This window comes from Pongo pygmaeus, chromosome 10 (assembly GCF_028885625.2).
Source record: "Pongo pygmaeus isolate AG05252 chromosome 10, NHGRI_mPonPyg2-v2.0_pri, whole genome shotgun sequence".
NCBI lineage: Eukaryota > Metazoa > Chordata > Mammalia > Primates > Hominidae > Pongo > Pongo pygmaeus.
Genome location: NC_072383.2, coordinates 27,447,461 through 27,468,341, shown reverse-complemented (window position 1 = coordinate 27,468,341; position 20,881 = coordinate 27,447,461). Strand labels below are relative to the sequence as shown.

The window sequence follows — 20,881 nt, the reverse complement described above, 5'->3', positions numbered from 1 at the left end:
TCTTCTGGACACTCTCTTTTTCACCATTTTCAGGGGTGTTTATTGTTAAATACGTCATATAGATTAGTATTTTTATATATTTCCTGAGTTTTTAAATAATAACTTCTTACAATATTAAACCTGCTCTTGGGCAGAAAATATAAATACATTCATTATGCTACAGCTATACTTAATAATAGCATAAAATATTGATGATGAAACACTAAACAGTGAAATAAGACATGAATGAAGTGATAACATTGATTATTGAGAGGATACTTAATCAGCAGGGGAGAAATTTAGGAAAGGTTTGGCCTTTTTAGTTGCTATGTTGTTAATTTGGTTGGCTCTTCAAAACATGTAATAGTATCTTCAAAACATGTAATACTTCATCTGTATTGATTTGAACTTCAGAAATTGAAAGGAAAAGGTTTTCCAATCCCTCCAATTTTGCGTCTACTTCAAAGTGTTATGGTCCTTATGTTATTTAAAAATCATTCGATAATTTGTTAATATATATTGAACAAATCAACAATGTTGCAAAGAGCAACCTGTTTTTCCAAAGTTAAGATTGGACATTTAAGGACAAATATGGTTCCAGTAGATAACCTAAAGAACTCGGAACAATTAGGAAGAGCAAACTGTAAACCCTTGAAATCTGTAATTCTTTCCTTGATGACTAAGACACAAAATTGGCTCTTTGGTTTATAATTACTGCAGTGATTCTAGAACTAAATAGATGGTGCTAAGTTTGTAAATCAGTGCACACACATCGTTATTATTGCCAAAGGATCTCAGTATAAATTTCTACATTCCAAAATTATGCCACAAAAGGCAATATGAAATGTGGTTTGAATATAAATACTGTACATAGTCAGAAGCATAATAAACACTCCAAAATGTTTATTGAATTATTATCACACATGGGGCTTAGAAAACATATACATACATTATATTTATTTTAACTCAGGTATATAAGTACATTTATATTTTCTATGTATATAAAGTAAATTAAATGCAAAAATAATTTTAATCACTTACTTGTTTAAAATAGTACTCAGTAGACAAAGTCCATGATAAAAACACAAAATCAAGAACAGATCTCTGGATATTTCCTGAAAAGATATTTTTCTGTTATATTTACAGCATAATAAAAATATTTTACATATTTACTATAAAAATATAATAAAACTAATATTTTTAGGGGTCATTGTATTAAGGACTTCATATGTATTATGTCATTTAATCCTCTGAGGGGTTCTATGAGATGGAAATTCTTTTATTCCAGTTTTTCAGAATAAACCATCAAGGCCTTCAGCTGCATGAATTAGGTCACACAACAGTAATGGAAGAGCCAAGATTTAAATCCAGACCTGTCTTGATTGCAGAGTCTCTTATCATTCTCTCTCTTCCTGGAACTGCAAAGGATGCAAGTTTTGCATGTATTATGTTTACATGCCAATTTGTAAGCAATGCTGAAGACCTACAAAATGAGAAATTATGAAAAAAGTCATGAACTTTATGAATAATAGTTTTCATCCTTGTCAAAAAGTCATAGATTTTAATGAATAATAGTTTCATCCATGTCAAAAAGTCATGGACTTTATGAATAGTAGTTTTCATCCATGTGAGTTTCAGGATAAATAAGACAGTAATCTCTAATCCTTTCCTCCGTTTAGCTTTGTAATAAAATTGTATTTCTGGTGAGTTTTGTTGGAAATCGTGGCACGTTCACCCGTGGGTACCGAGCAGTCATCCTGGATATGGCCTTTCTCTATCACGTGGCGTATGTCCTGGTTTGCATGCTGGGCCTTTTTGTCCATGAATTCTTCTATAGCTTCCTGGTGAGTACATCTCTATGTGGACAATCACTGCTGAAAAAGTACACAATGCTGCTGCTTCTTATGCCTCTTCCTTTGATTTTTTTTTTTTAAGCAAAGCCTGACATTTAGGACAAATTATGTTATTTTTAGAATTTCCTAGGAAAAGCGTGAATTATTATCATTTGTAGTCTTTTTTCTTTGGGAAACCACACAGGTGGTGGAGTTCTTTATTTCCTCTCTGAGAAGCAACCAGTCACCCCACCTCTTGACCCAGGCTTCACATGACAAGGGCTGCTTTTGCTTTCAGCCAACTAATATTTCCCTTTACATTTAAAGATTCTCTACAGTGTGGGAGACAAAATAGGGGTATATTTTCTTAGATACTGAAATCATTGTATTTTATTTATAATATCAAAAATTATGTGTACCTTTAGAATAGCATATAAGTAAAATGAGAGGGATTTTAAAAAACCATCGTAGCAAAGAGACAGTTGTTTTAAGAACAGTCTTATAGTTTTCGGTTTAATATGTCATTGCTGTTAAACTTATCTACATATATTTAACGCATTAAGTGGCTCTTTCAGATTTTTTTCTAAAGGTTGCTTTTTTTAAAAATTCTGATTTACCTTCCTACATATGTACTGGTTTATAGCCATAAACCAGGAGAGGAGTCAATACAAATATGTGATAATGTTTTGAAAGTTAAAAAGCACTACCAGGTTACCATCACGATGCCATAGGAACAATTTATTTATCTTTCCAGTTCATAGTTGGCATGCAGTGGAGAGCATTGTCCAATAAGATGATCCCTGAAAACAAGTTAAACATCTAAAAACATTTTGTTGAGGAATTTGCCTGAGTCATGAGGGACAAATCCAGCGCCTCCTGCCTCCCTATTATCTAGCACACCCATTTGAGAAGACTGAAATGAGGCCAATTTTCCATATACCCTCAAACGTTTGAAAGAGCCACAGTGAAGAGTAGATTTGTCTATTATATTTTCATATAAACTTATAGGCAGTTAAGTTAGATTATTCAGCAACAGATATTTTTTCTGTTCTAACAATCTAAATGAATTCTTTTTGCCCTGATTCACCAGAAAAAGTTCATTTTTTAACCAGTCTGTGATATATAAAGTCCTATTATACCCAGCACTTTTACCTGACTGACATGTAATATTCTATAATTTTTAAACCACTTTACTGAAGTATGACTGACATACACAAAGCTATACTCATTTAATGTATGCAATTTGATGAGTTTATAATACTTTTGCACTCAACTTTCTTGTTTATAAAATGGATAGGAATATCAAGATCCATTAAACAGATAATGTATTAGTCCGTTCTCACACTGCTGTGAAGATACTACCTGAGACTGAGTAATTTATAAACAAAACAGGTTTAATTGATTCACAGTTCCACATGGCTGGGGAGGCCTAAGGAAACTTGCAATCATGGTGGAAGGTGAAGGGGAAGCAAGGCATGTCTTACATGGTGGCAGAAGAGAGAGAGGAGAGCGCAGGGGAAACTGACACTTTTAAAACCATCAGATCTCCAGAGAACTCCCTCACCATCTCAAGAACAGCATGAGGGAAACCACCCCCATGATCCAATCACCTCCTACCAGATCCTTCCCCTGACACATGGTGATTACAATTCGAGATGAAATTTGGGTGGAGACACAGAGCCAAACCATATCAGATAATATGAAAAACATGTGAAATGATGTACACATGTTTATGTTTTTATTAACCCCATTTTCTAATTGTATTTTCCTCTGGTCTTTTATCTTTCAAATCTTACAATATTGATGCTAGTTTGTTTTTATTGGGTTGGTTCTGAAAAGGATATAGTCCATTTTGATGTTTAGAGGACTAGAAGAAAATTGTAATATACATAATACCAAAAATCGTATGTAAGCATATTTTTAAAAGATTTTTTATATTTGAAAAAATATTTGAATATTAATTTCCTGTTGTACCCACGATTGTCAGTCCTTTATCCAGAATAATAAAAACCACACTCTAGATTTTGTTTTCAGAAATAAGTGGAAAGAACAATCAGCCTGCCCAATGTCAACAGCTTTTGTAAGATTCTGATTCCATGGGCCTAGAACGGAACCCAAGCATATGCATTTTTAGCAAGCATCCCAGGAGCTCCTGAAAGCTATAAACTTTCTCTAGAACTGACCTACAGCACATTGCCAGATTTTTTTGTCTTTAAACCTCTGCTGAGTTAACTTAAAGAAAAATCTCGACGGTGTCAACTTACTGCTTAAATAAATTTAATAAGCCACAGTGTTGACAATTCGGAAGTTGAATGTGCATTAGTTAATTTGTCTGCACTGAAGAATATTGACTTTATTTCTAAAGCTGGCTGCTCCTTCCAGGAGGTAAATAGATAGCAAAATAGACTTTTAAAAAATTTAACCATCGTAAAATAGCAGTTTCCATAGGTGAGCAAACAAGTTAATATCTAGACAGCAATTATTTGCAAGACTACAATTAAATTGGACAGTAACTGTATAACCCTCAGTACTCAGAAAAAAAATAGACAAGGTCCTGAAAGGGTATATGACACATAATTGATCATTTCAGCCAGTTCAGAAACTCTAATTACTGCCCACAGATAGAAGACAAACCCCAATTATTCCAATTTTAAAAATACTATTCATTTCCAAACAGATATTTATACCTTTCTAAAAGTGAATGTGATTTTATTGCATTTAACCAGATTTTAATAATAAAACATGTACTTTCTAATGTATAATTTCAACTTTATAATGTAGCAATAAATAAAATTGTCCTTAGTGTCTACCACAGATTGCAAACACATAGCTTGACTAGTGCATAGGTTTTCTACTACTGAAGACAAAATAGGTAGTAACCTATTAGAGAAAATCAATTAACAAAATTACATATTATATTTTTGTTTATACTTCCATTTCCAAAAGTATATACTAAAGTAATAGGTTTTTTTCCTATTATACCCCGTTACTAAGGAAGGATGTTTGCATTTCCCAAATATTTTTAAATTTCATACTTTTCCCACTGCATCAGACTCATGAAACTGTTCTTACAATTTCACCTCTAATCCCTTGATTAAGTAATACATTTAATGAATTTGTCAATTATTCATCACTCAGGAGGACCTAATTCAGCATTCTCACTTAAGCCATTTTACATATTCCAGAAGTAACTGCAGAATATCAGTAAGACCAAAAATAAAGAATAAGTGAATAAGTAGCTAAGCTGGTAAAGTACAATGTAACTTTTCTGAATTCAAATGTAAAACTAAGCTATTTCTGTAATGTTTTAGTAAATTGATATTATGTTGGTTATGAAACCAACAGATGCACATTATATGTTGTGCTAGATGTATCTTTATAAAAAAACAGTTTATTAATATATTCCAGCTGGAGAAGAAATAAATACTTTGGTTCATTTTAAGGTGGTTTAGGTTATTTCTTTATATATGAACTAGAATGGCTTGCATTTGTATTTGTAATTATGTTTTTGTTTGTTTACCTTTTCCTCCAATGCCTTCTTTTCTTATTAGTGTTTTCTTTATCTCTGTAGCTTTTTGATTTGGTGTACAGAGAAGAGACTTTGCTGAATGTCATAAAAAGTGTCACACGAAATGGCCGCTCTATTATTCTAACTGCAGTCCTGGCTCTCATCCTCGTCTACCTGTTTTCCATTATTGGGTTCCTTTTTTTGAAGGATGACTTCACTATGGAAGTTGATAGGCTGAAAAACCGAACTCCTGTTACAGGTATTGCTATTACCACTAAATGAGATTTCTCTGATGGCAGATATGACTTGTGTGTAGCTTGTTAACAGGATTACAGATAAACACGAATGGAGGAAATGTTTTCTTTTATTCCTTTGAGAATATGTTTTGTTTACTACTGAGAGTCAGGAATGTGAAGTACTCTTAGGCTGCATATTAGCTATCAATGTGTATAGGGAAATACTCACATGAGAAACATCATCCCAGCTCAGTCTCAGTAAGAAAGTTTCAATAAAGCTGACTATATTCCAAAAGATAGTCAACAACTTCAGTGCAGGATAATAACTTTAAAAATCTTTTCCTCCTCTTTTTCCTTGTCTCCCCAAAAATAACAGCTAGCATCATTCACAATCATTATTCCATACATGTTTGATCATAGTATATCATATTATACTTAAATAATTGAAAATGATAAATGCTTTGATTTGAAACCACCAGATCATAAGAAATTTGCTCAAAATATTGAGCAAAAGAAGGAAGACATGCTCAAAATATTGGGATTGATGGACCAAATCTATCAGTGTGTGACTTTCAACATTTCTATACTCTCTTTATTTTTGTCGTGACTGGTTAGGCACCATCCATTTATAATCAGTGTGATTCCTGTGGTGTTAGGCTTTGTTCTCTCTGTGTTATTTTGATTTTTTTATTTATTAAGCTTTCTAAAGTGTTTTTCCCCCTTCCCTACCTTGTGTTGTTTTGGTTAAGCTTCTGAAGTTTATTATTCTTTTTCCTCCTGCCCTGCTTTGCTGGGTAGAAATCATAGTTCTGCACTTTGCTAATGGTTTCTCTGGGTGATTCTGCTGACTATGGGTTGTAGAGAATGGAAACCAAAATATGACACTCTTTCTCCTCAAACCATTAAATGTAAAACTAGGGTTTAATTACTGATGCCTCGCAAATGGTATTCTCTCTTGCCTTTAACAAACATTTCTTAATTACTAAATTGATGATATATGGTAGTATCTTTCTTAGATTATGACATTTAAGTCTATTAGTAAGTCTCAGTCATCAAAGCACAGAATGGAAACATCATATATGTGGACTGGAAGTTATTAAACTTGAGACTGTCCTGAATTTTATACCTAAGTATATAGTCTTTATTCACCGGAACATAAAGTATTTTCTCTTTCTGTCTTTCTTGTTCTTCTTCCTTAAATGTTACTTTTCCCAGAGTTTTACAGGTATAAATATAGGGATTTGTGTTTGTGTGTGTGTATATATATATATGTAGACTATCTGCTTCCCAAAACCTCCACATTAATTACATTAATCACTTACTAGGTTTGAGGCATGATGACATTGAGTAACTCAGTGCAGATTGAGTCTAAAGCTGAATCATAATTTATGAATTCAAAATGTGTGCAGTAGTTATTGTCTTATGAATCAAGTGGTAAATATTTTGTGCTATTTTAAAAGTAACGTGGCTATCATTGTATTATGAATATAAATATTTTCTTTGGAAAAATGCCTTTTTTCTTTTTTTGTTTTTTACAAAATGGGCAACAGTAGACCAGAAGTTTCAAGCTCTTTACTAAAAATTTTGATACACGTTCATATGGAATGCTGTTAAATAAAGCTTTTATAAATACTATGAAAACCCAGCATATGGGAACAGTTAACAAAGTTAAACTCTTGATTATTCATAGATTAAGAGTGTTTGTTTTATAGACTGAGATTATACATGACATGATGCCCTAGGAAAAACACCCTTGTTTTCATAATATTTCAAATTTCATTTCTAATGCCGTATATTGTCTCTACTGATACATAGTGCTAAGTTTATTCTTTCATGTATTGGGCACTATTTACTTGCAAAGTTGACTGTGTATATTGAGTGACATTATTGAGGGCATCCCTGGGTAGCCAGTGAAATTTGGAGTGCAGAGAAATATGCAACTCTTTAGCGAATGAGAAGAAAAGATCAGAAAACCAATTGGTGGGAGCAACCAGGGGAGGTTGAGAGTTCTAAAGCTGAGTAGTAAAGCCATCACAGGGCCCTGTGAGAGTAGAGGACGGGTAATTGGCAAATGCCATTGGAAACGCAGATCCTGCCTGTAGGACCAGAGGAATCTGGCTTGATAGATGAAGTAGCCGCCACTTGAGCAATGTTCAGGAAATTGGTGTCTTAGAAAAGTCTGTGAACTTAAAGAGAAGGATCTGTTGAGAAGTGGAGGTGACAGTTTCTCTCGCCCACACCTGTCCCTCTTCCCCATTTTCAGGGCCATCCTCCTGTTTCTCACCTTCATTTCCACTCACCCAGAATTCTGCTGGAGCCGCCTATGTGGCTTCCCCACCTACAGCCTCTCTTTTGCCTGCCCAAATTACTCATTCCAACCATAGCTCTCACTGTCTCTCATTGGTTCAAAGCCTTTGGATCTGCACTGGATGTGGGGTTCTTGGTTTAAAGTAGTGGCTGGTAGCTCTGGTCACTGTGGCTGGTCCATGCCTTCATTGACCTCTGCACCTTTTGTCAGACAGATTGCACCTGGAATCATCCCCTTTGCTCCCTGCCTTACCTTGATGAATCTAAGTCCTGTGACTCCTTTAGATGGACCCTTTTCCAAAAAGCTTTCTGGGTTTTTTTTCCCTCTCCTAGAATTCACTTCTTCCTCCTCTAGTGTATTACATTAAAAAAAAATCTGTACTTCACTATCTCCAGTCAATTATAATTGTGTCTATATCTCTCCATGTCCTCTAGTTGACTGTTATTCTCCCAGGCCTTAGCTCTGGGCCTGTGGAGCCTAGCAGGATGCTTCAGTAAGTATTAAGTAAGGGAATGGCCACAGGGCACACTCTTCTCTCACTGTCTGACCCTCCGCACCCACCCACCCTCAACTCAGGGTTAATGGGGATGTACCCACCCTCAGGGGATGGAGGTAAATCTGTGGACCCTTTCTGGGGAGGACACTAGCTCTCTCGGCTCCAGTGTTTGTGTGGCTGGCAACCCCAGCCTCACTCTGCCTCCTCCTCCTCATGTTTCCTCCAAACTCAAGCTTTCCTTTGCCATTTCTACCCCATCTCAGCTGATTAGTCAGAGTCAGGGTAGTCATGGTGTGGCATTGCTGGGAAATGCACTTCAATACTGCTACAGCCTTTGTAGCTACAACTGGACCCACCGTTGTCTTTCCATCATGAAGACTTCCCTTGATGTCTCTATGTGAAAAATAGGTTTGAGAGGAATCTCTTTACTTCATATTTGTTACTAACAAAAACAACATTTAAAAAAATAAAACGTTGTTTCATACAAATAGGAGGGTGACTATTTTCTATTCTATTCTGGGTCAGGGATATAGGTGGTGAGCCAGGAAGCAGATGGATTCCTGGGGACTATGGAAGAATAGAAGATCCTGAACACAGATCTGGCAGAAGATTTTTGCTTCCCAAGGCATATGATGCCCTTAGTTCCCTAGAGCCTGTACCTGACCGTTAGAACCACTACCAGCAGTAGTCCCTGCCTCACTTGTAGGGATCAGTGGCTTAGGGCTCAGGAACTGCCAACTGCATTGAGGGGAATATGTTCCTGGCATCCCAAGTCAGAACCCTGAATGAGTTTGCCCATAGAAACATTATCACACATGGATGTAAAGGTCTACAGTATTGATACTTTATCTCAACCACTTAAAAAAAGGTATAAAAGGCTTTTAGTGGGTTGGCCTATGAAGCTATTCTCCATTTATAAAATTGCTTCAATAGGCAAAACTGTGTTCAGAATTCCATACTAACTTCCTAGGACTTTAGGAACACAGCTAAGTTGGAGTATAAATGCCTTTAATTTACATATCTTTAGAACTGTAGGTTCAGTTTTCATCATGTGCATATTTGACTCTATATTATATACTACTTTGTATTTTCTTAGGCAGTCATCAAGTGCCTGCTATGACTTTAACTACCATGATGGAAGCATGTGCCAAGGAGAACTGTTCACCCACAATTCCAGCTTCAAATACAGGTTTGTAGAAAGGACTCTGGGTCAGTATGAACTTGATATCTTTGAAGTTTTATTTAGTAAATATTATTACCTCTTAGGGAATTGCTCTACAAATTTCATGATGGATTGAAATAGAAGAATAGAGAGTAAAAGAACCAAGATGATTTGAACTGGAGAAAGGATTCCTACATTGATCATTTTGTACCCCTCTCCTGTTCCTTATATTGTTTCTATTCAGGAGGATTTAGCACATTTACCCTGTGGTATGTGCTGCTGAAGATTCTGTTACCATATTGCAAACCATACTAAGTGAGTCCCTTTTAGCTGTGTAGCCTTTAACACAGGATCGGGAAGAGTATGGGCTTATAATTCAAAAGACTTGGTAATAATCCTGGACTTGACAGTCTCTAGCTCTATGTCTTGGACAAGTTATGCAAATTTCCTGGACTTTATTCAGATGACTTGCCTGCCTATCTCTCTCTCTCTAGAGAGAGAATGAGAATGAAACTTTCCCTGCCTCCACAGGATCAAATGGAACCATACATATAAAAATAATAATTTTTTAAACTCTGAATTGATCTCATAGGATGTGGCAGGCTGGAAACTATGGCATGTGTCATATATAATGAACTGTAGAAGAAATTAGTGACCTGTTTCCTGAAGCAGCAAAGATTTAGGGAGTGTATGTCTTCAAATATCTTAAGGGTTGTCATATACAAAAAGGAGCAGATTTAGTAGGAGTTGATGTGTTGTATCTACAGAGGGAACAGTTAGACTTAGGACAGATAAGGGAAGAAAGAGTTAAGCATAGTATAAGTGTGGAGTTCCCCAGTTTCCATCTGGGACCACACTGTTTGTCTGGTCGTAATGATAGTGCTTTCTTTCCTAAACGGCCTTTTCCTTGAGATCTTGGACTATTGCTTGAGGAATAATGAATAGACCCTTCTACTGACTAAATATTTTATGCTTCTTGACCTAAAGAGAGAATTAAGCACATGAATACATTCCATCCAGTGTCCCAGCAGCCATAGGCACTGTGGGCAGCTGTCACCAGCACTTCTCTCCCCTGCCGCCTGCTCTCCCAGTCAAGGCTCACAGTAAGAACCAGCTCATTCTTGACTCGTATAGCATTATTGTGCTCTGCAATTTCTAAAATCCTGTGATTTGCATCCTCCAATCTAAACACCTCCAATTTCTTCAGCTTTCCTCACATACCATAACAGTGACTACTGCCATGACACTCCAGGGCAAGCAGTTAAAAGGTGCTGTCTTATTCTGGATACTGGAGTTTAGAACCACATCACACTCTTGACCCATATTTGGCTGACTCTTGGCTAAAATGCCATTCTTCACTGGTTCAGCTGTCATGTCATAAACAGCCACCCTGTTCTCATATAATTAGGAGTTTGGGATTTCAAATAGAAGCCCATGCATTTTATTTTTCTATATATTTCTGCCAGCCCATAATCCCAGGTTGTTGCAATTTGACCAGTGAATAGACAGGAGGTCTTTGCCCAGATGATCTCTCGGTTTCAGGTCCCTTCCAGTTCTAATGTGCCATGAGCCTCATGGTGTCCGTGTGGATCCTGATTCTGTCAAGTAATATATTTATTCTCCTTCATGTCCTCAAGTTTGATACACCCTTGAAGATGTATGGCAAGGATGGCAAACTATGGCAAACTATGTCCCATGGGAAAATATGACTTGCTCTAGTTTTATATAGCCCTTGAGCTAAGAATGATTGTAAATTTTTTTTTCAAGAAAAACGTGATGGAAACTGTATGTAAGCCTAAGATAGTTGCCATCTGGCTACAGAATTTTTTTTTTTTTTTTGCCAACCTCTGTTCTAGAAGATTTCCATTAAAGGTGCCAGAAATGCATAGGACAGCAATGCAGTGCTAAGCACTAGAACATGCTCTCACATGGACATGGTTACATTTTGTGCAATTCTTCAGTTGCATAGAAATCTCTCTTAAAGAAACTGTTAATATCATTCAGCCCACATTCCTCTATCTTTTTTCAAAGGATATCAGGAGACTCTTTATCAAAGACTTTTTGCCAAAGCCCAGATTCATGATGTCTGCTACTTTTCTAATTTGAGGTTAGTCTGAACGTGTACTGAATACACTGGTAGTGTGGGTTAGTCCTAACTCACACTGTCTCTTTAGTGATCCATTTTAGTATCTTGTCTTGGTGTCAAACAGCATTTTTCAGCAGCTTGCAGAGTCTGTCACAGTCTCAAATTCAGGTCTACAGGTGTCCCTCATTCTCCATCATTATCCATGACTTTTTAAAAAGTCACTTTTTAAAAAGAGATATTTTGAAAACTTGGACATAGTTGAAATAGCTGGGTAAAATTAAATGACTCTTGGGATCTCTTTGGCCACCTCAAAGTTCAGATTGTTGTCATCAGTATTTATTCTTCTTTTAATTCAACATTTTCCCCCTTAACAGAGTACAAAAAATAATATGTTAAAAAGTTTATTATTAACACAAATATTTTATTTTAACAACATGGTTCCAAGTATCAGTGGCCCTATGCTTGCATTGGTCTTCTATCTCTGAATATTTCTTTAATATTGTTTCCTTTATTTTAAAGCAAATATACCTTAACTGTGGTTTGACTTCAAGACAAAATATTGCTTTGCTAGTGAACCAGCAACAAAGCTAGTACTTGTTGTTCCAGAGTGTACAAAGAGGGCTGACTCAGTGGGCCCAGAAGAGGATCTGAGTCTCACCCACAGCGTGGTAGCCAGGGCTCCCAAGGCACAGAGAGAGAGAACTGCCAGGGCCACTCTCCTAGAATGAGGTCTTCCAGGTCATTCATAGTGTGAGACTCTCCCAGGATGGTTGGCTGCCCAGCTCTGTGTAATCATGTAAATGTTAGGCTTTATACAACTCCCCAGGCATGATTGTTGATGCTCAACCAAACGGTCTATTGTAATTATTTCATACGTTATTACTATTGTGACATTTTGATCTTAAAATTTAAAAAGTAAATATTTTTAGAAAATGTGAGAGTAGTTAAGTCTATTCAGTACAAACCTTGATGATGAGGATGCTAATATAATAAAAGCCTTGTGTAGTCATTCCTTCCTTCATTTTTTCACATAGTTATATTTGTTGAACCTCTATTCTGGGCCAGTCACCATGCTAGCTGTTGAGGACACAGTGTTGAATAAACAAACATGATTCTGGCCTTTATAGAACTTATAGTAAGGGAAACATAAAAAGTTATAAGATAAGGTGAGTATTACTAACAGTGCTATGACTGATCATCACAATAGAGATTGGCTGTTGGGAGATTAGACAGAGAGTAATTTCTAAGAGGAATTACTTAAGTTGAGACTTGAAGGATGAGAAGGAGCTAGTCAGGCCAAGAGGAGGGAGAAGTGTGTTCTGGGCACATGGAACATCTGAGAGTGAACACCCTGAGACATGTTCAAGGACCTGGAGAAGGCTTACTCATTTCAGGTACTGTGCTGAGCACATTGTGTGCATTATGTCACTTAATTATCACAGCAACCCCGTGAGATAGATAGATACTACTAGTTATCCTTACATTTTCGGTAAGGACCCTAAGAAAAGAGGCATTAAATAAGTTGCCAAGATCACAGCTAGTCAGTCAATGTATATCAACATAGATTTCAAAGCCTATGTTCCAACCTTCTGTCTTATTGCCTCCTAATTGAAGGATCGCTATAAATTATTCCCTAACCAAAATTTGAGATTATTTCATTTCACTGAGTATGTTTGGATAGATTTTTTAAGCCTTTCTTTATACCTACTAAAGACAATTTCTTGAATATAAACATTCTCTATTACGTATTTATGAACTGGAGTTGATTTTGTCCCCACCCGTACCCCAACCCCCCAGGGACATCTGACAATGTCTAGAGACATGTCTGTTGTCACAACTGGGATGGGGTGCTACTGGCATCTAGTGGGTAGAGGACAGGGATGCTACTAAGCATCCCACATTGCACAGGACAGTCCACAAAAAAGAATCATCTAGCCCAAAATATTAATAATGTTAAGCTTGATAAACTGTTCTGTTTGGATGTTATTCATGACCCTGAATACAAACTCTTATAAAAGGCTTCCCAGGAAAACCTCTATAACCTGCACTTCACCTAATATATTACACAAAGAACATCATTTCTCCTTCCTATGAACAAATGGTGACTTGTTCCTCCCAGGCACATTGGGGGAAAGTCTCCATCTTTTAGGCTGCAGCAGAGCTAGGAGTTGGGGGAAGAGGTGGAGATGATTTTGTAAGGATAGCTGCCAGAGTAGGGAGGAAAGCAAGGATTCCATCTGGAGAGTGGAGGAGTTTCATCTCTGGAGGTGTGTCACAGATACTGCTGGAAGCCAGAGATGGTGGCAATAGCTTTTCACAATTAGGGAGTATTCCTACATCAGTAATAAAAATACAGGAATGCCTGTATTAATCTACTCTTTCTTCCATACACTTTTTGTATTTGACATTGTAAGTGATAAAATTCATGTGTTTGAAAGTGTTATGGATTTGATCTGCTAGCTTTTGCCACTTTTAAATTTTGACTGCACGTAGTGAACTGCAAAAGTAGAGTGAAAGCTAGAACCTGGGGTTTGTTGTGCAGCATGTGTCACTTAAATTTAAAAATAACTTCTATGTCTAAGACCAGGATTAAATTTTAACTTGCAAACCCTAGTGTGCATCTGTGACAGCCTTAGTTTGTTACCTTGTGGACAGCAGGTTCACGTTACAAAAGGTACAGACATACACAGTAGCTTAATCACAAGCCTCACGGTGACTAGGAGGCAGAGTGGCCAGCTCCCTCAGAGGGCTCCTGTGGATGCAGGGAAGGTCATTGTCCCAGCGCCAGAAAATTCACACAGTAACTGGCAACCAACTGTGTTTAAAAAAAAAAAAACTTCATATTTCATTTGCTGCAGACCTCCCTGGTTCCTGAACAAAAATATTCACCTTAAAAAAAAGCAAGGCCTTTTTGCAACAATTTACAAAATACAATTATCTTATAAGTAAAAATCATTCGAATGTACAGAAAAAAGGACAAAGTTCACAGACACTTAACATTTATGAATAATTCAAATTTAATGTGTTTGGATATTTTACTTTAATAGAAGAGATTGATGAATACCAGAAACCAGTCAGCCTTAATGCATTCTACATTTTGGCTTCCCACTAGGTCCCCAGTGTTTTAAATTTTTTTTCTCGTTAAAATTTTTATTTCTTCTTATTTATTTATTTTTCCAGCAGTACTGACATTTTGGATATAGTTGACATTTTTTAAATCAGCATTTCCACCAATGAATTGATTATAATTAAAGCTTAAGACTGACAGGCAAGAGGTTTTTTTTTTTTTTTTTTTTTTGAGATGGAGTCTTGCTCTGTCATCCAGGCTGGAGTGCAATGGCACGATCTCAGCTCATTGCAACCTGCACTTCCCGGGTTCAAGTGATTCTCCTGCCTTAGCCTCCTGAGTAGCTGGGATTACAGGCATGCGCCACCACACCTGGCTAATTTTTGTATTTTTAGTAGAGAAGGTGTTTCACCATGTTGGCCAGGCTGGTCTTGAACTCCTGACCTCAGGTGTTCCACCCACAAGAGGTGTTCATTTGCACTCATACTTTCAAACATGTCTCAGTCACAATCCCTTGTTTTCTAAGAAACCATAGCAAACACTGAATTTAATTATTAAAGCAGAAAAATGGCATTATTAAATACCGTTATTCAAGCATGGCCAATATTTTTTAAAATTTATAGATTAACACCTCAGATTAGAGGGAACTATTTCAGAGCCACTAAAATATGTTTGTATTCCTTCCCTCATATAAAACATTTTACTTGCATTATAAATTAAGAAAACATACTGTATTTTACTTGTCAACTGAAAATGAGGATTCTTTAACCTCATAGAATTCAAGTATAGAATTTGTTTATTGTTTTAAAACCAAAACTTTTCATGAGATTTAACCACTATCTCTCAGTAATGATAATTATGATAGCTAGCATGTATTGAGTCCTAACTATACACCAAGCACTGTTCTAAGTTCTTCATAGATATATATTTAGTTCTTTTAAATGTCTCCACATTAAAAGTCTATTTTCATTAATTCTTTCCTTTTGTTTATAAGCAACATGTTCTCTCTCCCTCCTCCTCCTTCTTCTTCTTCTTTTTTTTTTGGAGACAGAGTTTTGCTCTTGTTGCCCAGGCTAGAGTGCAATGGCACGATCTCGGCTCACTGCAACCTCCGCCTCCCAGGTTCAAGTGATTCTCCTGCCTCAGCCTCCTGAGCAGCTGGGATTACAGGCTTGCACCACTACGCTCAGCTAATTTTTGTATTTTTAGTAGAGACAGTGTTTCACCATGTTGGCCAGGCTGATCTAGAACTCCTGACCTCAGGTAGTCTGCCCGCCTCAGCCTCCCAAAGTGCTGGGATTACAGGCATAAGCCACCGCACCTGGCCTTCTCCCTTCTTTTATAACTACCCCTGTGTTTATCATTACTTCCGGGCCACCATCAGCTGGACCATTGTTCTTACATCTGAAATCTTTTCCTTGTCATCATCTCTTCTCTCTCTCTCTTCCTACACACATCTTAGGTCCTAATCCAACCTTCCTCTGGGTTTTCTTATTCCCTGAAACTCCTAGGAAACTACTAGTCTCCTTCCTTCAGTACCAAATTTCCCTATAAAACAATTGACCGGCCCTCTCTCCTTTAATTTCTGCACTGCTTTTTCTCTACTATTTGCCTTCTTCCTGCTGTTTCCTGATGACCCTGTTGTTTAATCCAGTGACCATTTTTTTTGCTTCTCATTGCCTTTGACTATTCTGCAATTTTGACGTCTTTAAAATTATTGTCTTCCTTGATTTGGATCACAGTATCCTCTGAACTCTCTTGTCCTCTCTGACTTTTAAAAATGTTTTATTGTCTTCTCATTCTATAAACATACAAATCATCTGAGATGCTTTCCTTGCCTTCATCGCAACACCCTACATCCAGTTCTTCCTTCTAAGTGGTCTATTTCTATGGTCTAATGGGACGATCCTTTTCCTAAGTCACCCATGGCTGGGAGGCCTCAGAGTTGTATTTAATGCTGCCTTCTCCCTTCTGCCTACAGTTCTGTCAGCTTCCTTTCATTCATCCTTTGCCTCTTCTCTCCCATTACCCTGGTTGAGGCTCATAGAACATCATGCCTGAATTATTGCAACTGCCTCCTAAGTGGTCTTTCCACCTCCAGTCATTCTTTCCTCTTCAATTCACCCAGTATATCACCACTAGACTATTTGTCAGAAATCACTGCCTTGAATATTTCCTCCCCTACCCCAACTCAGGCTTTCCATGATGCTCCATTACCCTCCCAATAAAATCCAAACTCCCTACAGCTTCACAGAGAGCTCCCAGTTTATCGCTCCAGCTTCGTCTTCCACTCCTCTCACCCATACTTACTGGTTTATTTGCTGTTCATCGTACAAGCATACATTTTTCTACCTCTGGGGCTTTCTGTCCGTGGCACGTGAGATGCCTTTCTACTCAAGTCTTAGTACATTGATGAGTCAAGGCAAACTCGATTCTGCTACTTAATATAGAGTCTACATTAATTAGAGGGACTCCCCTCTAATTATCTGTGTACAGTTTCTCTCCCTATTTCTATCTCTTTGCACCACTGCTACTTCTGCATTTTTGTTTGTTTGCTTGTTTTTTTTAGAGACAGAGTCTCTCTGTCACCCAGGCTGGAGTGCAGTGGTGTGATTATAGCTCACTGCAGTCTCCAACTTTTGGGTTCACGTGACGCTCCCCCTTCAGCCTTCTGAGTAGCGGGGCCTACACACGTGTATCACCATGCCTGGCTTCCACTTCTGTGTCTTCTACCACATGCTAATTTGTCTTGTACATGTTTTATCTTGTACTATTTCACCAACTGGCTGGACAGCCAACTTACCCTGTTGAAAGTCTTCCAGTGCCTCCCCCTAATTTCAAGATTAAGTTTAAATTCTTCAGCTTGATGTATGAGTCTCCTCATGACCTGGTACCCTCTTGCATTTCTTCTGTTACCTCCCACACCCTTCTGCATTTACCAAAGGCTCAACATTCCCATCTTCCTGAGTTTCCCAAAACACCCCGCATGCTTTTGTGCCTGTTTGCCTTTGCTCGTCCTGTGTTACCTGCCTGGAATGTCTTCCCTCATTGATTTTACTGGCCAATCATGACCCTCTTTCAAAATCCAACTCAGGTGATACGCCCTTCAGGATACTGAAGCCCCCATCTGTGAGATGTGCATCTGTTTTGCCTCCGCAGCATCCTGTGATACTGCACTGCCCTTGTTCAGCTGCTGATCCACCTTTCCTAGGGACCATAAATTTTCTACAGATGGGACACTTCCATCCTTCTCCCATATATTCCTAGCACCTCATCCAGCGGCTGTTGGAGTAGTGAAAGGAGGCAGGTGTGGCATGGGCAAGGCCAGCTGATTACACAGGTAACCACAAGGTGGCATTTACTAGATGAATTTACCATGACTCAGAGCCTGACTTTCAGGCTGGATGCCTGGGAACTTGGCTTACCATATTGAGAGTGGCTGCATCTCACGAAGGTAGAACCTTATTAACCGAGGGTATAGAGGCTTCTCTATAAAATCAGCATGCCTGTGTACTGATTATCTTGAGCAGGATGATTGCTGGCATTGACCTGACCAGGGTGTTCTCCTTCCATTTACACGCCACACAGAAAACCAGTTCTCTCATTATAGATTTTTCTGCCAATTCACTTTATTTCACAATGGCTAATCACATGAATTGTGCGTGGATTTTACTGAACTCACCTCTTAGAGAACAAACAATCTTATTTCCAAATTCTTGGAGAGAGGTAGAAGCCCTCTCCTGTAGCGTTTATGTGCTGATTAATCTGGCATTTACTAAGCCTTCAGCAAACACTTGTTGTGACATGACCAGGTAGTTCCTGAATGAATAAATGAATGCAGATCGTGACACTAGATAGACGGTAGTGATGGAAAGTCCAGTTGTGGCAAGGTAGCATGTAGACATGCTCCACATGACCTGATTATTGGAAAATGATTTTTCCCCTTAAAAGCTCCTTTTGCTCTCTTACACATTTCTGACTCTTTTTCCTCATATTCTTCTCAGCCATCATGTTGGCGTCTATGCCGTGTATGGGGGGACCTCACTAGCACCTTCCAGACTGAGCTTCCCCCACCCTTGGTCTGGCTTCCTTGTCTGCACTGCTGCTCTGATTGCTCTCACCACAGGCCCTACCTCTTCCCTATTTCTCCTTCCTCCAAAGGAGTTCTAGTTCTCCTACTTTTTAAATCAGAATGTGCCTTGGACTCAGCGCTAAGGTAAGTGACCAAGCACAGATTCTGCCGATGTCTCTGATGCTGCATTTTGCACTCGCACCTTCATCTCTGACTTCAGCCCTCCTCTCAAGGTGTATCCCAGCATGTTTTAAAAGGAAACAGCTCCAAAGAAAGTAAAAATATCAGGATCCCTTATCCATAGGATGTTAAAATAAAGTCGGCTCGGAAGAGGAAAATTAGCCTTTTCTTAACAAAGTATCAAAGGCACTGTAGGCATGAAGCACACAGATAAAGTTGGACTGAATTGTTCTTGTTGTTTTTATACTCACGCCTTGACGTGAATATTGTGGCTGCATAATCCCAAAATTTATCACCCCCATGGTTCTTTAACCCTGTAGTGAGAGAAATACATTTTCTGGTCGTTTGCCAGTGTTAGGAATTTCTGATTCTAATATCCAACTTAGTATTAATTTTTCACTATTTTAAATGGCTAAGAAATTATGTTTCAAGTTGTATCCCAATACCTTTAAACAAAATAAGAATAGGAATTTTTGTGTCACATTATATCTTTTTCTCTTTCCCCCTTTATCCCTAAATAGAATTTTTCACATAAATACATTGTGCTTCTTATCAAGAGCTCCAGGTTGGTCCTCAAGAAAGCTTAGACATTTAACCGCAATAATGAAATAATATCTGCCCCAATTTTTAAGCAACTATTGTGTGTATGCCAATCTCTGTGCAAAGTATAATATTTTACATACCCTAAATGTATTTTTTTTTTTAAAGACAGAGTCTTGCTCTGTTACCCAGGCTGGAATGCAGTGGTGTGATCTTGGCTCACTGCAACCTCTACCTCCCGAGTTCAAGTGATTCTCCTGCCTCAGCTTCCCTAGTAGCTAGGATTACAGGCACACACCACCATGCCTGGCTAATTTCTGATTTTTAGTAGAGATGGGGTTTCTCCATGTTGGCCAGGCTGGTCTGGAACTCCTGACCTCAAGTGATCCACCCGCCTCGGCTTCCCAAAGTGCTGGGATTACAGGCATTATCCACTGCCCCAGGACCGCTAAATATAATTCTTAAACAACCCTCTGAAGAGTATAACCCCCAAACGGCTCTCCCCATTTTACAGATGAGGATCCTAAGGTTCAGCAACTTGCCTGAGTCCCAGTGTGGGAACAGAGCAGAATTGGAAGCCAGGCAAGCTTCCTTGTTCACGCTCTCTCCCCTGCAGTCCTTTTGCCTCCTGGGTAACGTGGCTGTGTTTCCAGGTTTTGCCACAATCTCTTCCTACCATAACAAGCACAATGAATGTGAGCCTTATGTTTTGTGCTTTTTGCCCTGTTATTTTCTACCTATAGAAGAAACAAAATATTTGAGGACATTACATATGTGGCTTCATCATTATGTGTCAGTCATGTGCTGCCACATATGGAACAGATGCTGTGTGACTTCCAAAAGTTGTGTCACGGCACAATTAGAAATAGCCCTTTGGAAGGAGGTAATAGTATTTTTTTAAAATGTAAGTTTGCTATACTGTTTTTAATATTATATTCATATACATTTGTATGTATCTTTTATTTTATGTATATTTAGGTATATTTATTGTACGTATATTTACATATGTGTATATATAAATTTACATGCTTATGTATATGTATGTATGTTTATTGTATGTATATTTCATTTTGTGTGTATTTTATTTTATATATTTTTACATAATTTTATATCATATATTTGTATGTGTTTTTATAGCTGATGAAGAGTATGAAGATGGAATTGAAAGGACGTGTGACACTCTCCTTATGTGCATTGTCACCGTGCTGAATCAGGGCCTCAGGAATGGCGGTGGTGTGGGGGATGTGCTAAGAAGGCCATCGAAAGATGTAAGCCAGAGTAAAAGTATTTTTTCAAGGAGCACACCTTTTTTTTAAACCTTTCTTCACAGCATTTATAATTTGGTTTTGGTTTTCAGGAAAATATATTGTACCTTAAAAGTATAACCATGGCTGTTAAAGCCAATTAATTGTTTG

The 20,881-nt window shown here is 37.8% G+C and overlaps 1 protein-coding gene across 2 annotated transcripts in view; it reads left to right on the top strand.

Moving 5' to 3' along the window:
* The window catches only part of ITPR2 (inositol 1,4,5-trisphosphate receptor type 2), a 512,913-nt gene that overhangs the window by 430,451 nt on the left and 61,581 nt on the right, over positions 1-20,881 (top strand). For both annotated transcript variants that reach the window (XM_054443160.2, XM_054443161.2), the window contains exons 50-53: positions 1,659-1,823; positions 5,383-5,578; positions 9,456-9,548; positions 20,604-20,734. In XM_054443160.2, the coding sequence (XP_054299135.1) occupies positions 1,659-1,823; positions 5,383-5,578; positions 9,456-9,548; positions 20,604-20,734 (585 nt within the window). The remainder of the gene's footprint in view (positions 1-1,658; positions 1,824-5,382; positions 5,579-9,455; positions 9,549-20,603; positions 20,735-20,881) is intronic.